This window comes from Opisthorchis viverrini (genome assembly GCF_000715545.1).
Source record: "Opisthorchis viverrini unplaced genomic scaffold opera_v5_251, whole genome shotgun sequence".
Lineage (NCBI taxonomy): Eukaryota > Metazoa > Platyhelminthes > Trematoda > Opisthorchiida > Opisthorchiidae > Opisthorchis > Opisthorchis viverrini.
Window position 1 is genome coordinate 471664 of NW_008751908.1, and position 22621 is coordinate 494284.

The 22621-nt window shown below is 41.7% G+C and overlaps 1 protein-coding gene across 1 annotated transcript in view; it reads left to right on the forward strand.

Annotated features, from left to right (window-relative positions):
• Window positions 1-3693: 3693 nt before the first annotated feature.
• Window positions 3694-22621, forward strand: part of T265_09034 (hypothetical protein) — a gene marked incomplete at both ends in the record, with an annotated part of 40137 nt that continues 21209 nt past the window's right edge. Inside the window, 8 exons of the mRNA XM_009174998.1 lie at window positions 3694-3812; window positions 3847-4008; window positions 10358-10584; window positions 11757-11846; window positions 15800-15948; window positions 17179-17358; window positions 17622-17757; window positions 18244-18403. Of these exons, the coding sequence (XP_009173262.1) occupies window positions 3694-3812; window positions 3847-4008; window positions 10358-10584; window positions 11757-11846; window positions 15800-15948; window positions 17179-17358; window positions 17622-17757; window positions 18244-18403 (1223 nt within the window). The remainder of the gene's footprint in view (window positions 3813-3846; window positions 4009-10357; window positions 10585-11756; window positions 11847-15799; window positions 15949-17178; window positions 17359-17621; window positions 17758-18243; window positions 18404-22621) is intronic.

Below are 22621 nucleotides of genomic sequence, written 5' to 3' on the forward strand. Positions count from 1 at the left end.
ATACTGTCACACTGGTACCTATATTTGGTGCCGTTGTTTCACTTGTTACGTTGCTTGACTTATACGTAACACAGAATTTGTTGTAATAGCCAAATTCTTCCTTTATGAGAAAACCACATACCACCAGAATGTTTAATCAATAGTATACGCCGTCACACTGGTACTGCGGATTTCAGCCTGATGCTAACACTCGTTTGAACTCCGCAAGTATCACAGAATACGCAGTTACAGAATAGTTTTGGTCCACTTTCGGAAATGTGCGTATTGCCTTCTGCACTTTTTTTGAGAAATTCCGGCCAATTACAGGACGCTCAAATACATTTATAGAGCCAGGACAAGCAGTCAAAAAGCTTAAATGTCCCCTTTGCTCATGGCGCTCTTGGCTTATTCAAAATGGATTGTACCAATGTTTGTCAACCCGCAATAAGTTGTGCGGGGTATATGTCAGGCCAGAAAATGCCCTCAGGACCAAGCTTGGTGGTTTATCCAATCCGTCATCAGGAATCATGATCACAGGTTTGAAACCTCAAGCCTCCGGGGTCACACTCGTGCTCAAAGCTTTCGCATATATTGAGCCATTCGATTCCAGAAGCCAATAGAAGGTTCAGGACTCCGAATGGCCAGTAGGTTGAGCGCAAACAGTACACAAAGCGCTGGTTGCCCACTCCGTTTTGTCTAAATAGACGCGTAAACCGTCTATCGGTACCTCTTATCGGGTTATACACAATTATGAATTAATCAAGTATTGTGTGAGTGACCCCCCGCAAACTGATTGCCATTAGAAGGAGAATTGGGAACTTGCTAAAATGCGCAACGCCTAATTTGAAGTGCTCTCTTTTTGTGGTCGATAGTTTCGAGGAGGGCATCTACAACTGCCACAAAGCTGTCAACCTGCACCGTTGAGTAAGTGGCGGCAAGATGGGTTGTATTGCAGCGGTTGCTATGTCTTGGGCCATGGCGAAGCCTGGCAAGTCCGGGCATATGCCTGTATTGCAGTCGAAAGAATGTCAGTAAAGCCGCATAACCTTCGTCGAATGGCAGCAGATGGCACTGTTCCGACGCTTCCCAGACAAAGTATCAGTAAAACGCGCGGCAAATCGATGCAGGTGAACTTTCTTGAAGAACTTTTGTGGCCCGTAATTATAAATTTTTTACTTCCGGATCGCAGGTAGCATATGTACCGGGTGTTCGGTCACATTCTATGGTGTTAACCGGCAGCTTGCTCCTATGGCGCAAGCTTAGCTCGGGCAGGAGGGTGATTGGCGAATAGTGTCGACTGAAGACGCTTGTCATGGACAAGTGGGCGGCACAAATGCGGGCCTTTAGGTTCAGCTGCGATGATGAGCTATTTCCATATTCACAATCCCCACGGATGCATATCGTAACAACCCTGTGCATTTTGATTACAGACACTCCATGTCAACAGCCGACGCATTCCACCACAAGGCTCGCCTGGGGATTCCAACCAGTATTTTTTTGACTTGTCATATCACTGGCGCATAGATTCCCGCCACTACCTGCAAGTATCGCGCCACACGGACCAGCGAACAGCACAAAAATAAGCCCTACAACTACTACCCAAGCGAGAACATTCACTTTTCTCAGCTGCCATGGATTGGGGCTTGCTAGTCAGGTCCTCCGTTGTTGTCGGCAGGGGTCGCACCTCACCAGTTGATTAGGCATCGTTTGCCTCCGATGGCATGTTAGTCGTGTATGCCATCCAGGCTATCCTTGCTGTAAGGAAAGGCAGCCTCACTGAGATGTTTTAACTTTCTGTTGATCCGGGGTGGAGTTCAATGATGACCGTTGTGATCAGCAGCTCACCGGGCACATCCCTCGCCCAAAACAATCTGACAACCCCCCGGGCCGGCCACGGATAGACTGTTATGCAGCACTCATTTCGAGGGATCCAGTGAGGGTATGGTGATCCTTTTGACCATTGTACATCAGCACTTTCTTTGTAACTCATCATTACTCAAATTGTACCACTTTCCATCTCTCACTAAAGCTCAGCTTATTCCTCTTCTCTTCATTACGAATAACTTTTGTTTGAATTAAAACAAAGAAATATGGATGCATACACACAATACAAATTCTGTACTTAGTGAAAGGCGTGGTCCCTTCTTGCTGTGTCGAGTTACGCTGTCAACGAATTAATAAGCGGTGATCTACCTTTCAGACTACGACGGGATAGAAAGTATCTAGGAATATATTAAGGAAGGTTCCAGGGAGGAGATCGATTTGGGTTTATTGTGGTGATAATAACTAACTGTATCACCGAACTGTGAGTTGTATCATCTCGCCTATTTTTACTCACTTGATTTAACTACTTAGAACTGGTATTTGCTAGCGCTATCCACTACAAGGGTCTTAAGGGACAAAAGTCCTCCCCAGGTGAAACTGCTTTTCATCAGGATGGCTCAAGAGATCTGGAGAATGAGCTGGTATTTCGCAAGTTGCACAGCCGCTCTCTGTCGGAGATTCGGAAAATGGTCCTAAAAACAGAGCAATTATGTTTCACGTCGCCGGAAAAACCAACAATAAGTTATTGGAGTACACGGGACAGTACCAAAAAGTGCGCCAAGTTATTTCTCCCCGAGTGATGGAAAAGCAGGACTCACAAACAACCCGAAGATTTGACTGAGGCTTGCAGAAAACACTCTGCTCCAGGCGATTTGCCTCATCCAACATTGACGAGACGGAACCGCGAAGAAAAAGTAAACAAGATTCTTTTTGATTCACTTGAGTGTCGCGCAGGCAAATGAGTAAGTCTCGCGAATTGCCCGCAGTTAGCGTTCAAGCGGAACTAAAGATTGCTGGAGACCGCGGGACCATACCTACCGGATATCCCCAGAAAGAACGAAAAGAATCGACAGCTGTTTAAGCTTTTTCAAGACATTTGTCTGTGTTACATTTCAACGAGCATCCAACTAGCGTTATTCAGCGCAGAAGCTTCCTGCACTCTATTGTTAGCAATACCATATGGGAACACTTGTGAGCTCGGACACTAGAAAACCCACCTAAGCACGTTGGGGCTAGATAATTGCAATCTGGTATCCCGGAGTGTATATCGATCAGCTCAGCCACATGTCTCTATCTGATGTTCCGACGGTCGCTGAACGAAAGCAACCTCCTATATACACGAAGGAAGCGACTGCTACAATAAAAACGAACATGAATCGAGAAGCCTGGATGGACTCCTCGTTCTTAGGTTTCATTCCATAAATGAGTGATTTCTCATCAACAGTGGCAGGATCGACCTTCTGGAGAAGGCACAACGTTCAGTGTAGAAATAGGTTAGGGAGATTCAGGTGCTTCCCGTTGGACGACGGCGTTCTCATATACACAGATCGCGTCCTGAAAGAGGAGCAAAGACAAGAGCCCACAGGCTGGGCTGACCAATTTATCGGGCTTTATTATCAATGATACTGCCTGTGAAATTGGACACTAGTAGAGGGTTCTCCCTCCGAACTTCTACAGTGAGCAAATGAACGAACGGGATTTGTTTAACTCTTCTAAAATGATATTTTCAGCCCGACACTGTAAGCAATGCAACTACAAACTGTTGGAGGATGCTGTGGAGATGTGCACTGATTTTCCGTTTGCCGTAACAGTTGTGTCTATTTTTGTCATAGCGGTTCGTTTCGCGATTAATCTCATAGCATTGTAAAACAGCTGAGTTCGGTGGTGTATATGTTATCCACGAGTGAGTTCAGCATAATTTTCGAAAATTATGATTGCTACGGAAATATCTGTGGAATGAAAAACAATGTTGTACCAGCATTGGAGGCAGTGGATATGAGTTCGAAAAAGTGACTTCCTTTGAAATAAATTCTTAGCCTGCAGGTTCCTAATGCACACAAATTTTATGAATCCAACATATTCGGTACCCATCTGTGTGCATAATTGTACGCCAGAGAGGATTCACTCAGTGGATACCATCGAAAAAACGTATATAGACAATGATATCGCACTATGTGACTGCAGAGTTCCTGCCAGTCTTCGAGGGTAAGATCTGGTTTTGTGTAATTAGTCAAATTTCAGCTTATTTTTCTCACCATGAACCCTGACGCTTGGCTGAACCTAGTTAAAATAGATTAAACATCTACTACCACATATATTCTCCAAAATGATCAACGCATAACGGATTGAATCTTGGAATTTTCGATAACGTCCTGCAATCTCGAGACAGGCCGGAGAGTTGAGGCTTTAGAATAACTGATACACATCATGATGAAATTTGCCAGGGCACCCAGAGAACTACAAAAGGAAGGTGGCTGAGAAACCTTCAACTACGCCTTTAAAAGCTTGCACTCAGAAGTTTAATACTGGAATGCTATAAAACCTTCTTCAGAGGAAACACCAAATTTGGCCAGTGTTCAGTGTAATGGATGGGGGGAATCGTGTAATGGTAATGTACGCATCCTTGTCGGTCTCTACTGAGGGAACAACCCGGTGATCTCATTGGGCCGAAATAATCTTTAAGGACTGCTTTTCCTCGGTGCATAGTCACACAGTTACTTTCAGACTGATGCACTGGAAAACAGAAAGTCCTCATAGGAATCATAGTTATGATGTAATGTAATGTTTACGAAGTTTACGTCACCGAGATAACCACTAGAAAATGAAAGCTCCAAAGTTTCGGAGCGCCATGGAAAATTATCGACCTGTCTTTGGAGTAAGTATCAAACTCCAGATGATGTTTTAAAGACAGTTTATGCGGGAGTGAGTGAACAACTATAAAACGTTTCAAAAACCCGTAGCCAGAACTTTTGGTTATAGTACGCCATTTACTGGATTTTGTTAAATTCGACCATGGATTAATTTCACCGACCTGCTTTTACGTTGGTTTGTTGCGTTTCATAGAACTTTCTGGTGCGCGTTTTGTTTGGTCCTTATAACCGTCTATTCTATTCGCAAGGCTGTGAATTTCATGCAAGTAATTCTCTTGAGATCGATTTATCATTATTGTATCGTGTTCTCAATTTTTCTAAGAATATAATGGTAGCAGCATGAGTACGCCACCATAAGTTTGTGGAAAATTATCATTTGTTGATTTTTTACCAATTTACAACGTTCTAAGTGAACAGTATTCACTGTATTTTGATTTACTCTCTTAAACGAAGCGTTTGTCATCAACACAACCACAAAATATTGATCAGTTTTACTCAGAAATTTGAAGCATTCATTCGTTTTGTCCCTATTCATAGAGAAAACCACGAAAAATCGACTCCTCACACAAGCTCGCATAAAAGTATGGGTTCCATAGAGACATACCAAGCACCCGTCACTCTGACTATCTGATTATTTCACACCTTATGGAAATAGCCATATTAAGACGTGGTTTGACTAAAGTTTGTCATCCTGAACCCAGACGATACAACTAGAATCAAACAGTTACAGGGGGTGAAAAGAGCGACAAAGCGCAATTCAAAACGACCGTGTTGTTGAGCAGGCTTTTTACTACGGACACGAAATTAAATGGTACAATCTAAGACAACAAATGTAACTGATAATTGAATGCGTGACTGGATGTTCATTTGATGGCCAGTGTCTTTTTACGTAGCATGTCATTGCACCATGCCCAGAAGTGTCAAGCTTAAAAAACTCTGGAGCAAAAGATTCTAGTCCCAACACTATGCTAAACTGCTTGTCTCTGAGTTCATGTTTTTGATAATAACGTAGTAATTGTATGAGCCTAACTCATATGCGCGGAGTTTGAAGCAATGTGGAAGCTACGCGCGCCATGTTTATACTAAAAGCCTGTGAGTTCTTTGTCTGGCATACGTACGCCATCTCTCTAGTGATTGGCGGGAACAAGAAGGTTCGTATTGTTCTATGTTGTCGACAAAAATTTCGTTCGAGGAGCCAAACACTATAAATGTCCCAGAAACGAATAACGGGAACACTAAATACTCTAGCGTTGAAGCCTGCCGCAATTTATGGAAGGAGTTTTGGCAGCACCTCTGCCATAGTTCCATAGATTGCAGCAGTTGCTTCAGGCATACACTGTACGGTTAACCAGTGGACACGATAGTGCCCCACTTCTGTAACAAAATTTGCTGCTGCTCCTCTTTCGGGATCTTTGATAATTCAAACCGAGTGATGTATATCTCAACAGGAGTTGGCGTTATTATTCCAGCTATCTTGCGCGAGTAGTATATTCGTTAGCGTTACGCAGACAATAGTATGTATTGCCGCTCAATGACTTCCTGGCGGTTATTTACTAAGGTATAGTTCGTAGCTTTTATGGGAATCACAAGAAAGGTTATGAAGCAAGTATTATCCGGCTTTGGCCTTTAGTGACATTCATGGGCCGGCATGAAAATGCCATTCTCATATTTTTCAAAGTTGCAAGATGGGTAAGAGCCCCTGAGTCTTTTCTAGGTCGGTTGCCTGATAACCAGTGCTCTGAAACTGTCAATTTTACCTGCACTGTTGCTTTTGGTTTCTTTTGGCTTGTGTTCGAAAACCGATGCAATGAAGCGTATGCATTTGAAGTCTGCCCCTTGGGAGGATGGTATTAGGGGTGTAAGTCAGAATGGCAGTAATAAATCTGCAGGGCTACATGTTGTTTTAGCAAAATAGAGTCCACTTTGGGCTTATAGCTGTCTGTAGTAAAAGCAGTATTCAGTTTGTCTTGGTAGTAAATGAACGGCTTCATTTTTCGACGATCATGTGACAAGCCATGCACACTCACTTCATTTGTCTTTCCGAAAGAGGTTTGAAACTGCTTCCCAGATTCATGCAGACAATTTAGCCTAGCTTTCGTAGTCTGGATGTTTTATTCCTTCAAAGTCAGGCTGCGTTTTACAGCTTACTTGATGATTCTGATCCTAACACAGGTCTTCAGCCCGTAGGGCGATTGATAAGTCTGGTCTAGGATGCAGTTCATGACTTAGGTCGTATATACTTACTGTACACCAAGGGAAAGATCGCGCAACAGCAGGCTAGACCATGGATTGTAGGGAGCTGTGAGCACCTTGGACATTCAAAATGACTGGATTGTACTTGAACGGCCACGGGCACTTTGGCGTCGTTATAAACGAGTCTTTGCTCGTTTTTATGTAAAACCGCTTAGACAAAATGGACTTAAATTCAAGTTTTGCAGTGCTGTGCACTAAATATGAGGTACAATCTGCTGCAAACAAGACATTTTGATTCTTTCAGTATGCCGTCATAAGTGCGCCAATTGTTTCCGTGAACATCAGACTAAATTAACGAGGTGTAATTGAAGTACGTTAGCATTTTAACAGAACCGGCAAAACTTTAGTCTTTACAAGCTGTTAGCTGCTGATCTTACGGTAAAGATCAAGGTACCTTTTTTGTTTTGTAATTCCATAAACTTATCAAATGAACAAATCTCAGTTTTCTCCAAAGCAAGACGGTTAGTTACTTGTATTCTTTTCACGCAAATTTTACGGGCGAAACAGTTATAGGATATTATTTGAAAGCAAATTTTTTGGGCTAGCTTGAAGTTAAAAAGAAAATGAATTGGACCTAAAGCTTTTAGAGAACCTGGATTTGTAGGAGCCTCTGTTTGTTTACATACTCGGGTTTACCAATTTATTGTCTTTTTAAACAGCAATTACGTAGTAAGATTGCTCAGGCATGTTTAAGTGTGTAATAAAAGAGAATTGAGCTACTATTAATCGGTGCAGTCCTCAGTTACCAAAATGAATGTAAGGACACGGTTCAATACAGATGGTGTCAAAAGGCCAAGCTGCTGGTCGGAGGGATTAGAGGAGTATTATGTAGTAAAACTTGTAATTCTTGATAAAAAACAGCGTTTTCGGCTACTGAAAAGGCTTCTATTGACTATGGGCATACCTCATATTTGCCTTCCTGGCACCTAATAGGTTAAGGTGCGTATTCAGCTAAGTTTAGTTAAAAACATGCTAATTTATTTCCAGTGTTTTATAAGCTAAAGTCAATTTATGAACAAATCATTTAGATGTGTCGGTCAAAAACAAAGGTTTCTGCGTTTATACAGCCTTCGCAAATCTTTTTGGACCAATTAAGACTAAAAAGCTCATTTAAAAAAACAATTGATTTTATTTTTGACTGTTTTATTACTTGGGGCATGAGTTAAATTTTAACCGAAGCCGAAAATTCGGGCTTGAAGTAACCCTCAAATTACGTGACTGTAAATAGCGTCTGCCATTAAATACCAGAGAGTCGATTTACGGTAAGCAGCTCAATTAAAAAGAAAACATCATTTTGTGCTGCTTTTTCCCACAGTTGACTTGGGACCTCGAAACTGCCCAATTCTCGCTGAAGATGAGCAACTGCTCATGGCAGTTTTCGTAAAGATGACATCCTGGTTCCTGACAGACGCAAATTGCAATTTCATACGACGCAGATTTCCAAGAAGTTGCATTTTGATACTACTGTGTCAGCTGGTATTGTTAGAAGCAATAAAAGTGAAAAAAACTATCTCATACTAACACTCCTCCACCATCCTTAGGTGGATTTGTAAATGATTGGAAAATTCGGCATGTGTCACATAGTGGCGGCTTACATCTATCGCTAGGTAGTTTGGTTTCACATGTGTGATTGCCAGTCAAGTAGACACCGGCTGACGTGAATGAAACCATGTTGACAGTTTGAATGAATTGGCTGTGATGTATGGAGGCCGTCGACAACATTTGGTGCCAGGAGAATATAAGATGAAAAGATCTGATCAGCCGTATATTCAAGGTTTGCACAATGTTTGCAGAAGACGTGCAGTTGGTAAATCAAGGGATGGATTCGTAAAGAAGGCCACGCGGCACTTGCTTAAAAGTGGAAAGAAGATGGGCGACATAAATTGAATTTCAGTGTACAAGGTCAAACAAATTATCAATACTTAAAGAGTTGTATAACTGCACAGCTTCCTGGCATTTAGTATATGAATCTGCCACTGAATACTAATCTACTTAAGCCCAAAGGCGACTCCAAGAAATTAACATATACCTTTCTATCAACTGCAAAACTTCACAAGATCGATAAAAAGGATTATGACTCCCTGCTACTTCTTAAGAATTATAAATATTTTCCTTGCGACATATCATCTCTTGGTTTTGCTGGACTAGTTAAACATCCCTAATCTTAAATAATCTAGAACGATTTCTGGTGGGCCATTAACCTGGCCAAGGACTAGAGAACAAGCATACTTTTTGAATGTTTATTCTGTCAGAAAATCATACTTAGATCCATAGAATCCAAGATGTCAAAAACAGTTTACCACTCAAGGGTGGTGAGGGTGGGGGCAGATAAAGCATCCACAATTTTGACCAGTGAGCATGTGAACTGAAACTTAAAGATTTACTTTTGGCACGCTGATAATGAGCGCAGCACGAGTTCAAGACTCAGATGGGCTGACTGGTAGCCAGGGTTGCAATGAAGCCGGAGAAAACTAGCATTTGAGTTGTTTTCCCACCAGAATCTATGTGTTTTGTACCATTAACAGTTGTTTACAATAAGTTTGGATAGAGCATGAAGCAGTCATGCTTGATTATTCCTATCAGTATGCTGTTAGTTAGTTAGGACGCTAAAAAGGCATTTTGTACTCGACCGGGTGGTAGATACCGTTGATGAATATGTACGTTGTGACCTGTTTCAAGGTGATATCAATCTATTTACGGGGGACATGCAGTCAGACCACTTAGATAAGCTACACAGGATCATTCGTCCCTATGGCAACTGGCCAGTTGTGAGTAAAATGAATATGTCATCGGGCTATTTGTACACCAGTTGTAGCCGGTCATGTAAGTGGCTTGTTTTGTTTGACCAGATACAGGAACAGCTCAGGTGATCACCAGTGGTAAAATTACTGTTTTCCACCACTCAGCTGGTTATGCCGAAATTTTTCTGGCACCAGCCTAATTTTCCTATTATGATTTGATGCTGGCTAAGTGGTGACCAAGAGGAAGGTAGAAAGTGCACTTAGTCTGCCACATGTAAAGGTTGGAATTTGTATCACGAGCGTTTTATGCCCTCAACTATTCAGTCCCAAGCTACACTTATGAAGCGATTGCGTTTACCGGTGCTTAATACAACTGGCTCAATTTTATCTACAATTTACAGATAGTCTTAATAAATACATTCATTTTAAAGCAATTAAGTAGGGTTTTCAAACTCCTCTTCGAGACTTTTAAATCTGTCTTTGTTGTTTTGTTGGAGGGATCTTCTCAAGCTCGCAGCTAAAGAGCAAAATAGAATTTGACATTGCGATTTACCCACAGAAAAGAGCGATCGTTCAACGCACCGTTTTTAGTGTGACAGCGTTCAAACTTAGGGCACCGGTAAGGTAGTATCTTGTTACACATGGTCACGTTTTGCTTGAATATAAATTTTTCCTTCTCTTTCATTTTAGATCCCGGCCCCGCTTTGGCTCTACACCCTTGTGTGTCGAACCCCCATTGGAACCTACTGAAATCATAGGCGGCGTTTGCGTCCCGAAACGTTTCAAAGTAGACTATCAGGAGGATCAACACACTGGCCTCCCGAGGTCACACGATTCGGTGTTGCTTACCCTGAATGAAGATATTGAACTGCGTTGGCCATGGTTACAGCTAATGCTTTGTCCTGCTTTTGCGTTTGGTGAGGTGTCTTAGTTTTAAAGCCAATTCTCTGATAGTCCTATATGTTAACGGTGAAATTTCTTCGGAATGCTATGCGACCTTTATGTTAGGTCCTAAGTATTTGCTTTGATTTCCATGGAATACGGGGACACGACTTTGTATCAACTGGAAGGCCGCTTAAGCATGTCCTTCTTGCCCTATGTTCAATCTGTTATAGAATTTCCCGTACAGACCATTATTTAATGTCGATGATTGATGATTTCGTTTCAGCAGACCATAGTGTTAAGTAATACAAGTGCATTTTGGCAACCTGGGGATGTTCATTAGTTACTGAGTAGGTTGTCGATCTTTTTGCTAAGATTAGAAAGCAGGTTGCAAGCAAACAGTCTAGCAATCGGTGACATTTTATCAAACATTGTGACTTCGAATCAAAAACGAGCATTCTTATGTCTGAATAAAGATGGAAAACTGCCAACCGCTCGTCAGGTGGCACAATATTTGCAGTATTTCTGCAGTTTACAAAGTAGGGAAACATGACACTGAAGCTACTTGAACTTGACCAACGGGCAAAATAGTCCTCATGAACAGGCAGTGTCAGCTTCTGAACAGCTGAGAAACACAACATTCCAGGATAAGTTATGGCGTCACATTAAATTTAGCGGCAATGAAGATTTAAATTTTACCTTGAAAAGGTTTGACTTTGATGTACTCCTATGATGTTAGGGCCAAAATCAAAGAATGGATACCGGAAATACGGTACATATGCACCTCTTTCTGGGCTCCTTATATAATCACTCTCATTCTCATCAGTATCGTGGCCACCTGCTTTGAACCGTGCACCAGCTGTTGGTTTGTTCTTGTCGCTACAGTTTTAGTCACCGATTACGCTGAAAAGGATAGTGCTGCTTCCTATTGGAATCAATCGCTGGCAACTCTGGGATGTGATTTGAATAGCTACTGTGATAGAGTTACGGATGCAATTCGTTATGGTAGAGGAAGGAGATGGCCACGCATTAGTCAGGATGCACGAGTATTGCCTATTGTTTATACGTTGAAAAACATACTCTTTTGAACGTTTTAGATGTGGTTCAACAACATTAAAACACTTAAAGTTATAACGTTGGTTGACCAAGCGTTTATAAGCACCTACTCATGCATGCTCAGTTGAGACTGACTCCTTCTTCTACTCAGGTATTTCCTACATCGTCATGGTGCTGGTCATGTGCACCCCAACCTATTCTATCCCGGTCTTGTTCGTACTTGCACACTTTGGCCTAATAGGTAGGTTTCTTTTTTTGTTTCCTGCATTGGTTGATTCCCAACTCCTCTTGGGGTAGAAAGGTAATACTCCCGGTAGACTATAAAAATGTGGAAGAACATACTGTTCGTTCAACTTGTTGGAATAAGCTACACCGCATAATTGCTAATCTATTGATTCAAATGATCCATTGTCGGACATTGGTACTGAGTATAACTGTTAGCTAGACTGAGCTGTTCTAGCTTTCGATTGGTTTTGTTTGCACTAGTATCAACCAGGCTGTGGGTGCAGAATATTGTGAGTATTCTTTGCAAGCAAGAACGAAATAGTCTTCGATGGTAACACAAGCAGATATCTCAAAGGAGTACCAGACTGTTTGATTGTAATTCACCTTTTATCGTGAGGTCCCAGAAGTTTAGGCACTACATTTGCTAAAATAACGAAAAATGCTTTACATTCATCAGTACATGTACTAACATTTTGTTTCATTGGTAAAGAGGCGTTATCGGTCGAAGTGCAGGCTCGGTCATCAAGCCGACAACCATGCAAAGCGTTGGAGCCACTCATGTTTCCCTATGATGCTAGACACTACGTCCTACTGCCTGACTAAATAGCCGGACAGCATCTAGAAAACCAGCTCGTATGAACAGTTAAATAGGACCAAGATTTTACTTTCGGTAAGATAAAATTCGTCAAACCAACGAATTCATGGGAATACTTTTCTATTTCCATGCGGTATACGATGGAGAAAATGCAACAACTAGTTCTAGGCCTAGCTACTTTTTGAGCCAGAGGTTGCAACGGAAAGCCTGGGCCCAGGCGGACGTAGAGTTTAAGTCCAAAGGTAACTCGCTAACTGTACTGTGGTTTTAAAGGCCAAAACCTCTAGCAAAACAGGACCGGATTTCCAAAACCAACACCTAAGGGCAGTTACTGGCAATGCATGCTAGCTCACAGTCCAGTTACAAACCAGAAAAGGAGGGACGATAGCACACTGGTGAATAAATTTGTGTTTGGAGAAAGTCTTAAGGGTAGAAAACATCAGCATGTGCAACGCAAAACAAAATCTTTTTACTGGATCGGTATACTCCAAAACAATAAGTTTGGTTCAACAACTACTCTTATTTGCATGGAAATTTAATTCTAATGACATACTCAACTGAATCCAGCTGAATCTATCGTTTATAACAGGGTTTATAACAGTCACTTTTATCAGTATACATTACGGGTATTATGTTTTCCGCACACCCAGTTTTATGGAGATGGTTTTTAATAAAACGCATTTGTTCCAGTATGTGCAAGCATTCGTCATGGGTAGATGCTTGTCCCATGGCCGGTTGTGTGCTCAAAACTAGTAAACATAAGAATGAATCACTAGCGATTGTGTCAATAGGACTCAAACAAAAGAGGGGACGTTAACGTCGAAATTAAAATTTTTGAAGCACCATAAAAAGTAGGTAATTTATTAGCACGTTTTCGGGTGCTGCTTACACTACTTGGTCAGTATGATAAAGTGCCCTTCTAGAAGAGTAAGTTGACATGCAGCTTTATACGAAAGATGGAAACCAAATGTCTCCCATAGTGTAACTGCCTGCTATTTTCAGGAGAACGAGTGACGGTTAATAAGAATCACGCGTTTGAAATCCTTCATTACGTCTAGCAAGTTTCTACTGATTCTGTTCTAGTTAAAGCATATTATAAGCAATGGTGGTGCATTACTCTTGTCACACCATAGCAAACGAAAAACAAATCTACTTAAATGATGACACGAAACATTGTGCAAGACTAAGGGAATCTATGAGAGAAGCTTGTGCTTGTGAAACGGCAAATGCGCTTATGAAATCAGGCCGGCGCTGCTGCCCAGATTGAGCTTACTGTACACTGAGAGGACTAAATGGGCTTCACCCATTTGAATGACGGTCTGAAGATGCGTTGGAAAGTATGAGTTACTCAAGTCATATAGAAGATAACGTTCAACATCTTTCATACAGCGATTATGGTTTGACTGTAACAAACCAACTCATCAAAAGGCCGCAAAACATCCAGGAAACTTAGACCTGACCCTCTTTCATGCGAATTCATCTGTGAATCACTGGAATAACCGTAGAACATAGCTGAAAAACGATTTTGCTGGCATGCCAATTGCTAGTTTTCATATTGGTATCTGGAGGCGACCCGCTCAAACTAACCAAACATCACGTCGATTGGTAGGATCTAGTACATGTCGGCTAAGGGCCGTGCGACGGTCTCTACCGATTGGTCAGAGTGAGCCGATCAAAATCAAGCATTTTAAACTCAGCGCTTTTCGCACTATCACACAGATTCCGGACGACCTTTTGGAAGATTCCCTGATAACTGTATAACTACAATTTTGATAATTCCCGTTCGTCTCCATAGAAGGTCGTTTAAAGCTATCGGGCCTTTTGACAAACCATAGTGGACGGAGCAGGGAGCCAACGGCCGACACCAAGGTTGCAAAACCGTTCGCAAGATACAGCGTGTAGTTAGGCAGATATGCAGTTGGTCAAAGACGAAGAGTACGTGTCTTCCTTGTTATTCCTCTTCAGTGTATACCATCCCTTGAATGAACTGATACAACTGCACAACGGCCATCAGTTGTCGACTGTACGGTTTTTTAATGACTGTAACAAGCAAAGAAGTACAAGTAGACACAGCGATTTGGCAACAACAGAAGATCTGTAGTATTGCCTCCTTTTGAATGCAGACACTACCATGGAGACAGTATGGGGTAAGAACTAAGCAAGAAGGGTCTTTGGGTAGATTGTGGTATGCCCAGTTGTACAAGAAATTAGGCTGCATATCAGAAACGGTGTTTTTCTGGAAACAGTGGTAAACAACATGAGGGTAAATTAGTAAATAACCAAGTAGGCGGATGGATAAATAGATTGCCATTGTCTTAGCCAAGACAAAGGTGCGGTCACACGCGGTCGATTAAGATGGACTTTGTAAATGATGAAGGAACATTTAGGGAACTGTCATCTAGGGACCATGCATTTGTGCTGTTTGTTGCCCCCCCCCACTTCCAGTGTCCAGTCTACATGAGTTTTATTCATTTGTCCGTTCGGGTTAATAAACCAAGTTTGAACTGTTACAGTGGGGGAAGATCTCGGGGTTGTATAAATTATTCTATTCGGTTCAACTTATTTATTGCCCATGTGCAGAAGATTAACACAAATGGTTTCTCTTTCTGCTGTATCAGGAAACCTGTTATCTCTCAGGGCATTCTTGTTCGTTGGGGAGAGGTTCTACTCCGCTCTGTCATCACAACAAATTTGCATCACCGTGTTTGTAAGGTTGTGCATTTGATTCCATCCCTGCCCTGACGGCACGTTATTGTAACAGTTGGCCTATAGATCCAGTCATCTAGGTTTCTGCTGTGCAAGATAGGGAACATTCCTAACGTCGTCCAATATTGGTGAAGTAAGAATGAATAATTAATTCTTCCTTTGGCGTAAACTAAGCTGGGTGTTTGTTTTTACTGAACGGCTGTTGGAAAAAGGGCCTCTTTCGCTTTCACCAGGTGGCCCCTTTGTCCTCAAATTTTACATACTCAGGCAAGTGACCATTTGAATGAGATATAGCCGGCGTTTGAGGTTTCTTTTTGATGGTGAGGCTGGCGCTGAAAATTTGTATTTGATTCCTGAATGAAGACGATCCTGGCCTTGGAGCAAATGTGACCTGAACTGAAATTGTGCAACATATACGCGAACTTTGAGTGATAGCCGACTGGTCATTCTTTTGGACTTGAGTATTGTCCATCATGATCTACGCGTCAGATCATGAACACCGTCCGATCAGTACAATGGACATCAGTAAGGCAAATCTAATTTTTATCAAATTATTAAATAGTTGCCTGGACCATTTCATGATACAAATAAATAAGAAGCATACACAGTTATTGGTGGCTGATGTCGCAAGATAGTTTAATGTTGAACTCAATTTATTTTTCATTCAGGTGCTTTCTCCCTGCTCGTTTCACGGGCCATAGTGCACCACAGTTTAAATGTTCGGCTTGGCTGGTGGCCTGGTCAACTATTTCACTCACTCGAACGATTTGGTCAGGCACTGTTCGTGCTGCTCATCTGTTCCTGCTGCATTGCATGGGTGAGTTGGTTTAAAATTTATTTCTTCGCTATTCTCTATGCATAAAATGTACGGACAGTGGGGTTCTCTCTTACTGGGAACTCGAGTTCTGCTGCCGAGCATGTCCGAACATGACGTTATTCCTGGAACAGTTGAAGTACCAAAATTGTGGCTGAATTATTCCACGGACCATTAAGGTGGTCAACTCATGGAAAGGGAACAATTAACTTTAGTGATCCTCCCACATAACCGGCGGACGTTGATACCCGCATGTTGTAAATGTCTCATTAGTAACGCTGAATCTAAAGTGAACCGGATACTAACACTTTAACTTAGCATGGAATGAATATAAGAGGTAAACTGGCCCACAAGAAAGATAACGCAAGATGCATCCCTTTTTTCTGGCCAAAGGAACTTTCGGAAAAGTGTGACAGTCAAAGTGTTCGCAAGTTGAGAGTGAGCACGTGGCCCATCTGTTTCGAGAGCAGTTGACGCCACAGACGGCCCAGGCTTATAGGCTGAATAATATCATTATATCATGTTGTGCACTATTCGCTATTGTATTATTTGTTATATATGTACATTGCTGCATTGTCATATATATCTTACATTACATATTATGTCACTTGGTACTATGGTGACTTATGCATATACTAAACTTCATTATATTACTCTTCGCTAATTTTATGACATTTTTATAAGCATAGATTGCATCGATTACTATTCTGTTGTTTGCAAAATTTGCGGCTGTGGTTGTGATCGATTTCAAACCTATCTATAGAGTAGAAATTGACAAAGTCACCTGTACATGTTGACCATGACCGAATTTTGAACGGAATGGGAACGGAAAAAGAAGCATTGTATTTGATTTTATCAATTTGCACCGTGGTAACAGACCGCTTGGATGTGCGTAGACTTCCTCGGGTTTGAATTCTGTCATTGTTGTTTGAAATAAACGTATTAGATTATAGGCGTCATCAACTAATTGACTGCTTATAGGTAATTACTGTTAGGTAATTACGCTAATTGCACCTGGTGAAAGTCAAATACCATCGCTAAATTTATAACTATCATTAAAACATTTTGTTCACCGCAGAAAGAAAGCTTTTTGCAGTCGTAGAAAACTGGAAGTCCCTTGATGGTACAAGAGAGTAGAAACATTTGATGGGGTAGTCGCGACTTCCTGAGTGAGGGTTTCTGGTCAAAAAGAATGTCAGTTTTGAGCGTTCTATATTAATCTTGTATTTGCAGTTCCTTCTACTGTTAATCACAACCAAACTTTGGCACCCAAATTCCAAATGGAGGATGGTCAATCTGAATGCAACGCAGCGGCTAATGAGCTTGGTATCCAAGGTACTCCGTGATCTTCCTGGATTATGGTTGCTCGTGCCGCTGGTGCAGATCTTGTTTCTTGTCACATTCCTGCCTCTGGTAGGCGGAAATTTGTTGCTGATGTTTACACTAGGTGGGTTTTTTCATGTTTTCCACAAGTGCTTTCCAAACAGGACCATAAAATTAGAACCTTGAAAATGTATAATAATCCATAGGATAATTTGAGGCAATGAGGAGGGGTGTTCAGTTAGCCAGAATAGGTAATAAGCTACGAGAAGAAATCAGGTACTTTTTTGTTTGGACATAACATACTACCAGTAAGGTTGCTGAAAACTTTTCNGGTCAATCTGAATGCAACGCAGCGGCTAATGAGCTTGGTATCCAAGGTACTCCGTGATCTTCCTGGATTATGGTTGCTCGTGCCGCTGGTGCAGATCTTGTTTCTTGTCACAGTCCTGCTTCTGGTAGGCGGAAATTTGTTGCTGATGTTTACACTAGGTGGGTTTTTTCATGTTTTCCACAAGTGCTTTCCAAACAGGACCATAAAATTAGAACCTTGAAAATGTATAATAATCCATAGGATAATTTGAGGCAATGAGGAGGGGTGTTCAGTTAGCCAGAATAGGTAATAAGCTACGAGAAGAAATCAGGTACTTTTTTGTTTGGACATAACATACTACCAGTAAGGTTGCTGAAAACTTTTCGACCCGCCTTATGAGTAACCCATCATGACTAGAAAAAATATTGAAATATCTGGAATATAAGCTGCCTTTGCGCAGCAAATTTGTTTAAAGGAAACCATCTTAGACTGGAGATTTAGCTGATTTTAGTTGTCTCTTGTCAGAACCAAACGCAAATAAGAGCATTTTTCGATAACTAGGTACTTGTTATGCTACTTAAGATGGTACAAATATGTGAATTTTTATCTAATGCACTGATGTGTAAGATACAGCGTCATTCATATCTTTCCCTTTCCAATTACAGCTGAGCCCATAAAGCTGGAAACGACAAGTTGCATTTCCTTCCGACTTTTTTTCTGGGTGCAGTATGGTCTCATTCCCGCCTTTGTAACCTACGTAATCTGGATGCTGCGGCTCTTGTTCGCGGTATTTCAAACGATTCCTACGGTGTTTGTTTCAGCTTGGTAAGTTGGTGTTCGTGTTGTCCAGTCAGCCTTCAAACAAGCTGGCTGGATTGGTGCTGTTGCATGAGCCACGAATGTGTTCTATCTGGTTGGCTTTGCGAAGTTTATCCGTCGAGCGAACTTCAAGAAACACAATACTGATGTGTTGGTCTTGGTGACTTTGCAAACCGCACTTCATCAATACTCTTGACGGCGACGAAAAGACCTTGTGGTATTCCCCAGGTAGTGATCTTCCTTCGATATCACGATACTTCTACGCCATTAATGTTGAAAAACACGTTTCTGTTTCGTGAAAAAAGTAGCGTATTCTTTGTGTTCAGGACTATAGTTGGATTGCGGATGCTCGATAGGAGATGTTTGACAGTTGTGCCGGCCATTGATATGTTTTTTCTTGGTTTTCCAATCCAAGAAACTTCATGTGTGAAAGCACTCGAGTTTGTGGAACAAGACACTGATTGTTTGACACAGAATCTTAGCCAGACAAACTGAGTCTTTTACACATGTCTGGACACATAACTGAACATAAGATGTTCTGAATTCGGGACGGAAACCTTCCAGTAGTTGCCAAATATCAGATGGGATTGGGTCGCTCCCTGTCAGCCTTAACACATAACGGTCCAGCCTGGAATGATACAGAAAATATTTAAAACTACCAAAAGATAGCCATTTTATTACTTGACCCAGGAGCCACATTATTTTTGTTTATATATGTCAATAGAAGTGTGAATCAGATGACCTATTGAACACTGACGCATACAGGCGTGTCATGTGCAGCCGAAAACGGGCTGTTTACAAAGCTCATGTGGAAAGTTCTAGGTAGGTCAAAAATGGCACTAAAAATAGGACTCATCTATCAGGGACAATGGAAGAACAACCCGTTAAATCCGTTCCATTAGCAGTTGTGTTCAGAGCTGGTTCTCCTAACAGTTGGCTGTCATTCTCACTGAAGGAACATCAAGATTAGCTTTGAGTAACCAATATGAATGAAAATTCTAGCTTGGGCGGCGGACATTATATGAAACCTAAATATAATATACGAGCAATAATCACAGAAGTCAAATTCAATCTTAACAGTAAAATCAATTCATTGGAACGTCGGAACAACCCCATAAAGAAAATAGGTAAATACTTTGGGAGAGTTACTGATCGTCCACCGTAACCGAACTACGCATTCGGGCATGTCCGCCTGATTTACCATGCGAATGAAGAAAGTCTCGTTACTTGGTCGTCGGTTCAATGGTATGGTAGTCAGGGCCGTTCACACCAGGGAAGGAAAAACGCTTCCGGAAATCTGCTGTCGTGGGCAGATTGTGGAAGCCGTCAGGTGAAAATGAGTTAGCCATTTGAGCTGTACTCTCAGGTGCAATGCAATTTCGGAAAAATCGCACATAGCTTGACGCTCAAATAGGCAACGTATTATTCTTTAGTGAGGGTTTGAAGCTGTCACTTCCACTGGGAAACTGATAGACAGCGAAATACTGTGCGCCTTCAGGATTTCTCTCCAACATAACTTAGACTTCTGCGGACTTTAATCCTTTTATGAAAGTGTAACTCACGTCTACTTGAAGTTGCGGATTTTCAAGCGTGTTCACAAAAGCGTACCTTCCAGAAAGACCATATGGTCCCAGGCTTGTTCTTTTCGTTTGCCTCAATGTGTAGCCGCGGAAAAGGCACAGATGGCAAGGACATGTCAGCAGCTTCACGACGACATAAGGAGGTGTGCGTCAGGATGCACTGCAGGATTCAAAGCGCTGATATAATTATTCGACACCAAAGAAACCATGTAGGATATGTGTTTTATAGCAGTCAAACTATGAGGGAAAATGTGGTTTTTAGGCATCGAGTGACAATGGCAGGGTTGCACACACCATTTCAAGGTCTCCTAGATTTTTGGCGGAGACTACTGTGTTCATCGCCACTTTCTGAACGCTGATGGAATTGAACTCATCACTGCGCAATTTTCTCATTTCACTTTCACGTTCGCATTATTCAGCAAACATAGGCTTTGGGACAAAGCTTATCTTAGGAATAGACTTCAAATCTTTGTGTTTCCACAGAAAGACAGAGGATTATCGTAGCCAAACTACACGAAATTAAATCTTGGACGGAGTAAACGGGAAGGACTAAGACACAACTAAGTGAGAATGGCCTGGACAGTACGCATAGCAGCAAAGTGTTGGAAGACGCGGGGATGACGTAAAAGCCACCGCTGAGTGGGCACAATGAAATTCTGTGAAAACAAGAGATTCAGCAGTACACTGCAAGCAGAAGTCAAAGTATCGGGCTATATACCCCACTTTATTTCAGACTAGGCCCAGTTATGTGGTCGATTTTCAACTCCGTCGGTCGGTCATGCGCCAGACCTATCGAACTCATCATTCAATCACTAGCTATGGGTTTGGTAATTTAAGATTCCTGAGGGTAGATTTACTATGTCTGACAGTGGAAGTTCACTGCGGAAGTTTACAATGAAGGAGACTGCAAGTTTAGTCCTAGCCAGAACACAGGTAAAAGTATTGTTACCATTACACCTAGTGCTTCTGTTTGCCATTTTTTTTACTCACCTGTGATTTTGCCGATAACCTTCCAAGACTCTTCAGCGCCAGAGAGACTAGGTTTCGCGATGAATACATCATCAACTACATCGAGAAACTATGTCCCTCCATCTTTCTCATCCGGATGCATTGTGGCGGAGAACTCTGAGGTAGATGAAGCTTTGACGTGCCGCCACACACCTCACAAATCCTAGAACGAGCGCGTGAACAGTGAAGTGCTGTCATTTATGTTCGGTTTCTTAGTCGAGCTCGACTCATCAGGGCCTGGAAGTCATGAGGTTTCCGGGAAACAGTGGCAAGAACCAACTGAGTAGTTGCGTAGATGAGTAATAAATCGAGTATTCGAATTAGTAGGCAAGTAAGCAAGTAAGAAAGCATTTAAATGCATGAGTAAGCAGGTGAATAAAAGGGTGACCAAACAGGTAAGTAAAGTAAGTAAAGTAAGCAAGTAATTAAGTAACCAAGTTAGTAAGTAAAGGGAGCAGGTAGGTTCTTAGCGAGTGAGCAAGAACTGTGTAAGTAAACTACTGACCTCAATTTTCAGTGAGCCGAACGGCACTGTGGCATGCGGACCAAACTGTTGAAAGTCGCACTCAACTGTTATTGTCTTACTAGCCAGTCAGAAGATTAGGGCCACCAAACCGAAAAACAGTATGATTTTGAAACTAACCGATATACGAAATGTTCCTCGTAAGTCTTTCATTAGACACTGGCAATTGCGAATATTGCTTGGTTGGAACTGTGTTTTGTTGCGATATGTTTCGCCAGCCTTGCGCTCAGCACACCTAGTAGGTGTATTTTTAAGATACAAAAACAATGAGAATAAGAACAAATCTATGTGGTTTGGAAAAAGCAAGTGTTTCCTACATACCTATGCGTTGTGCGTGTCTGATACGTCAATTCAAACAGTAAAACATACGAAGGATGTTATTACCAATCACCACACTTCCCCTTAATTGATACATCTATCGTCAGTCTGGAGCTCAGTTTGCAACCGTTCTGATATTTGTAATGTGTTTTTACCTGGCTGATCGTCAACTCCTTCCGAGGAAATCGCATCAGAATGCACACAGACAACAGATGTTGGGTCGGACTGACCTGTATTCTCAAATGTTTGTGATCAGCACAACTCAGGTGTGATAACCAATCAGCGCGCCGTGCTTGAAGCACTACTTTAAAGAACACTTGATGGTCTTAGATCATAGTCCCGATAATAAATGACTTCTGAAGTGTATGGATAACGCTAACTTGAAGCTAGACGACATCGTCTGGATAGTTTCATATGGATTCCATCAGTTAATTTGTAGACTTCACTCCATTTGGCTTAAAATTTAGCCTACAGGATAAAGATAAGTTCACACAATTCTCACTAGAGTTGCCTGGATAACATGGATACGAATAAGATGTGAAAAAAACCTGCGAAGTGTTCTGATCGGTCACTTTCTGCCGAGGAGAAAAATTCCAATCTAGCAGGAAGTTTGAAAGTGCATGGAACTTTCTCTTGGAGGGGAAGAACTCTATAGCAGCAGTTGCCATAGTATCACCTTTACCATTGCCGTACACAGTGCTACTGGCTGATTTCTTCTGAGTTAATGCTCGTATCTCATACTGTAGGATTAGTGACTGATGAACCACAAGTAGTCTGCTGACAAACAATATATGT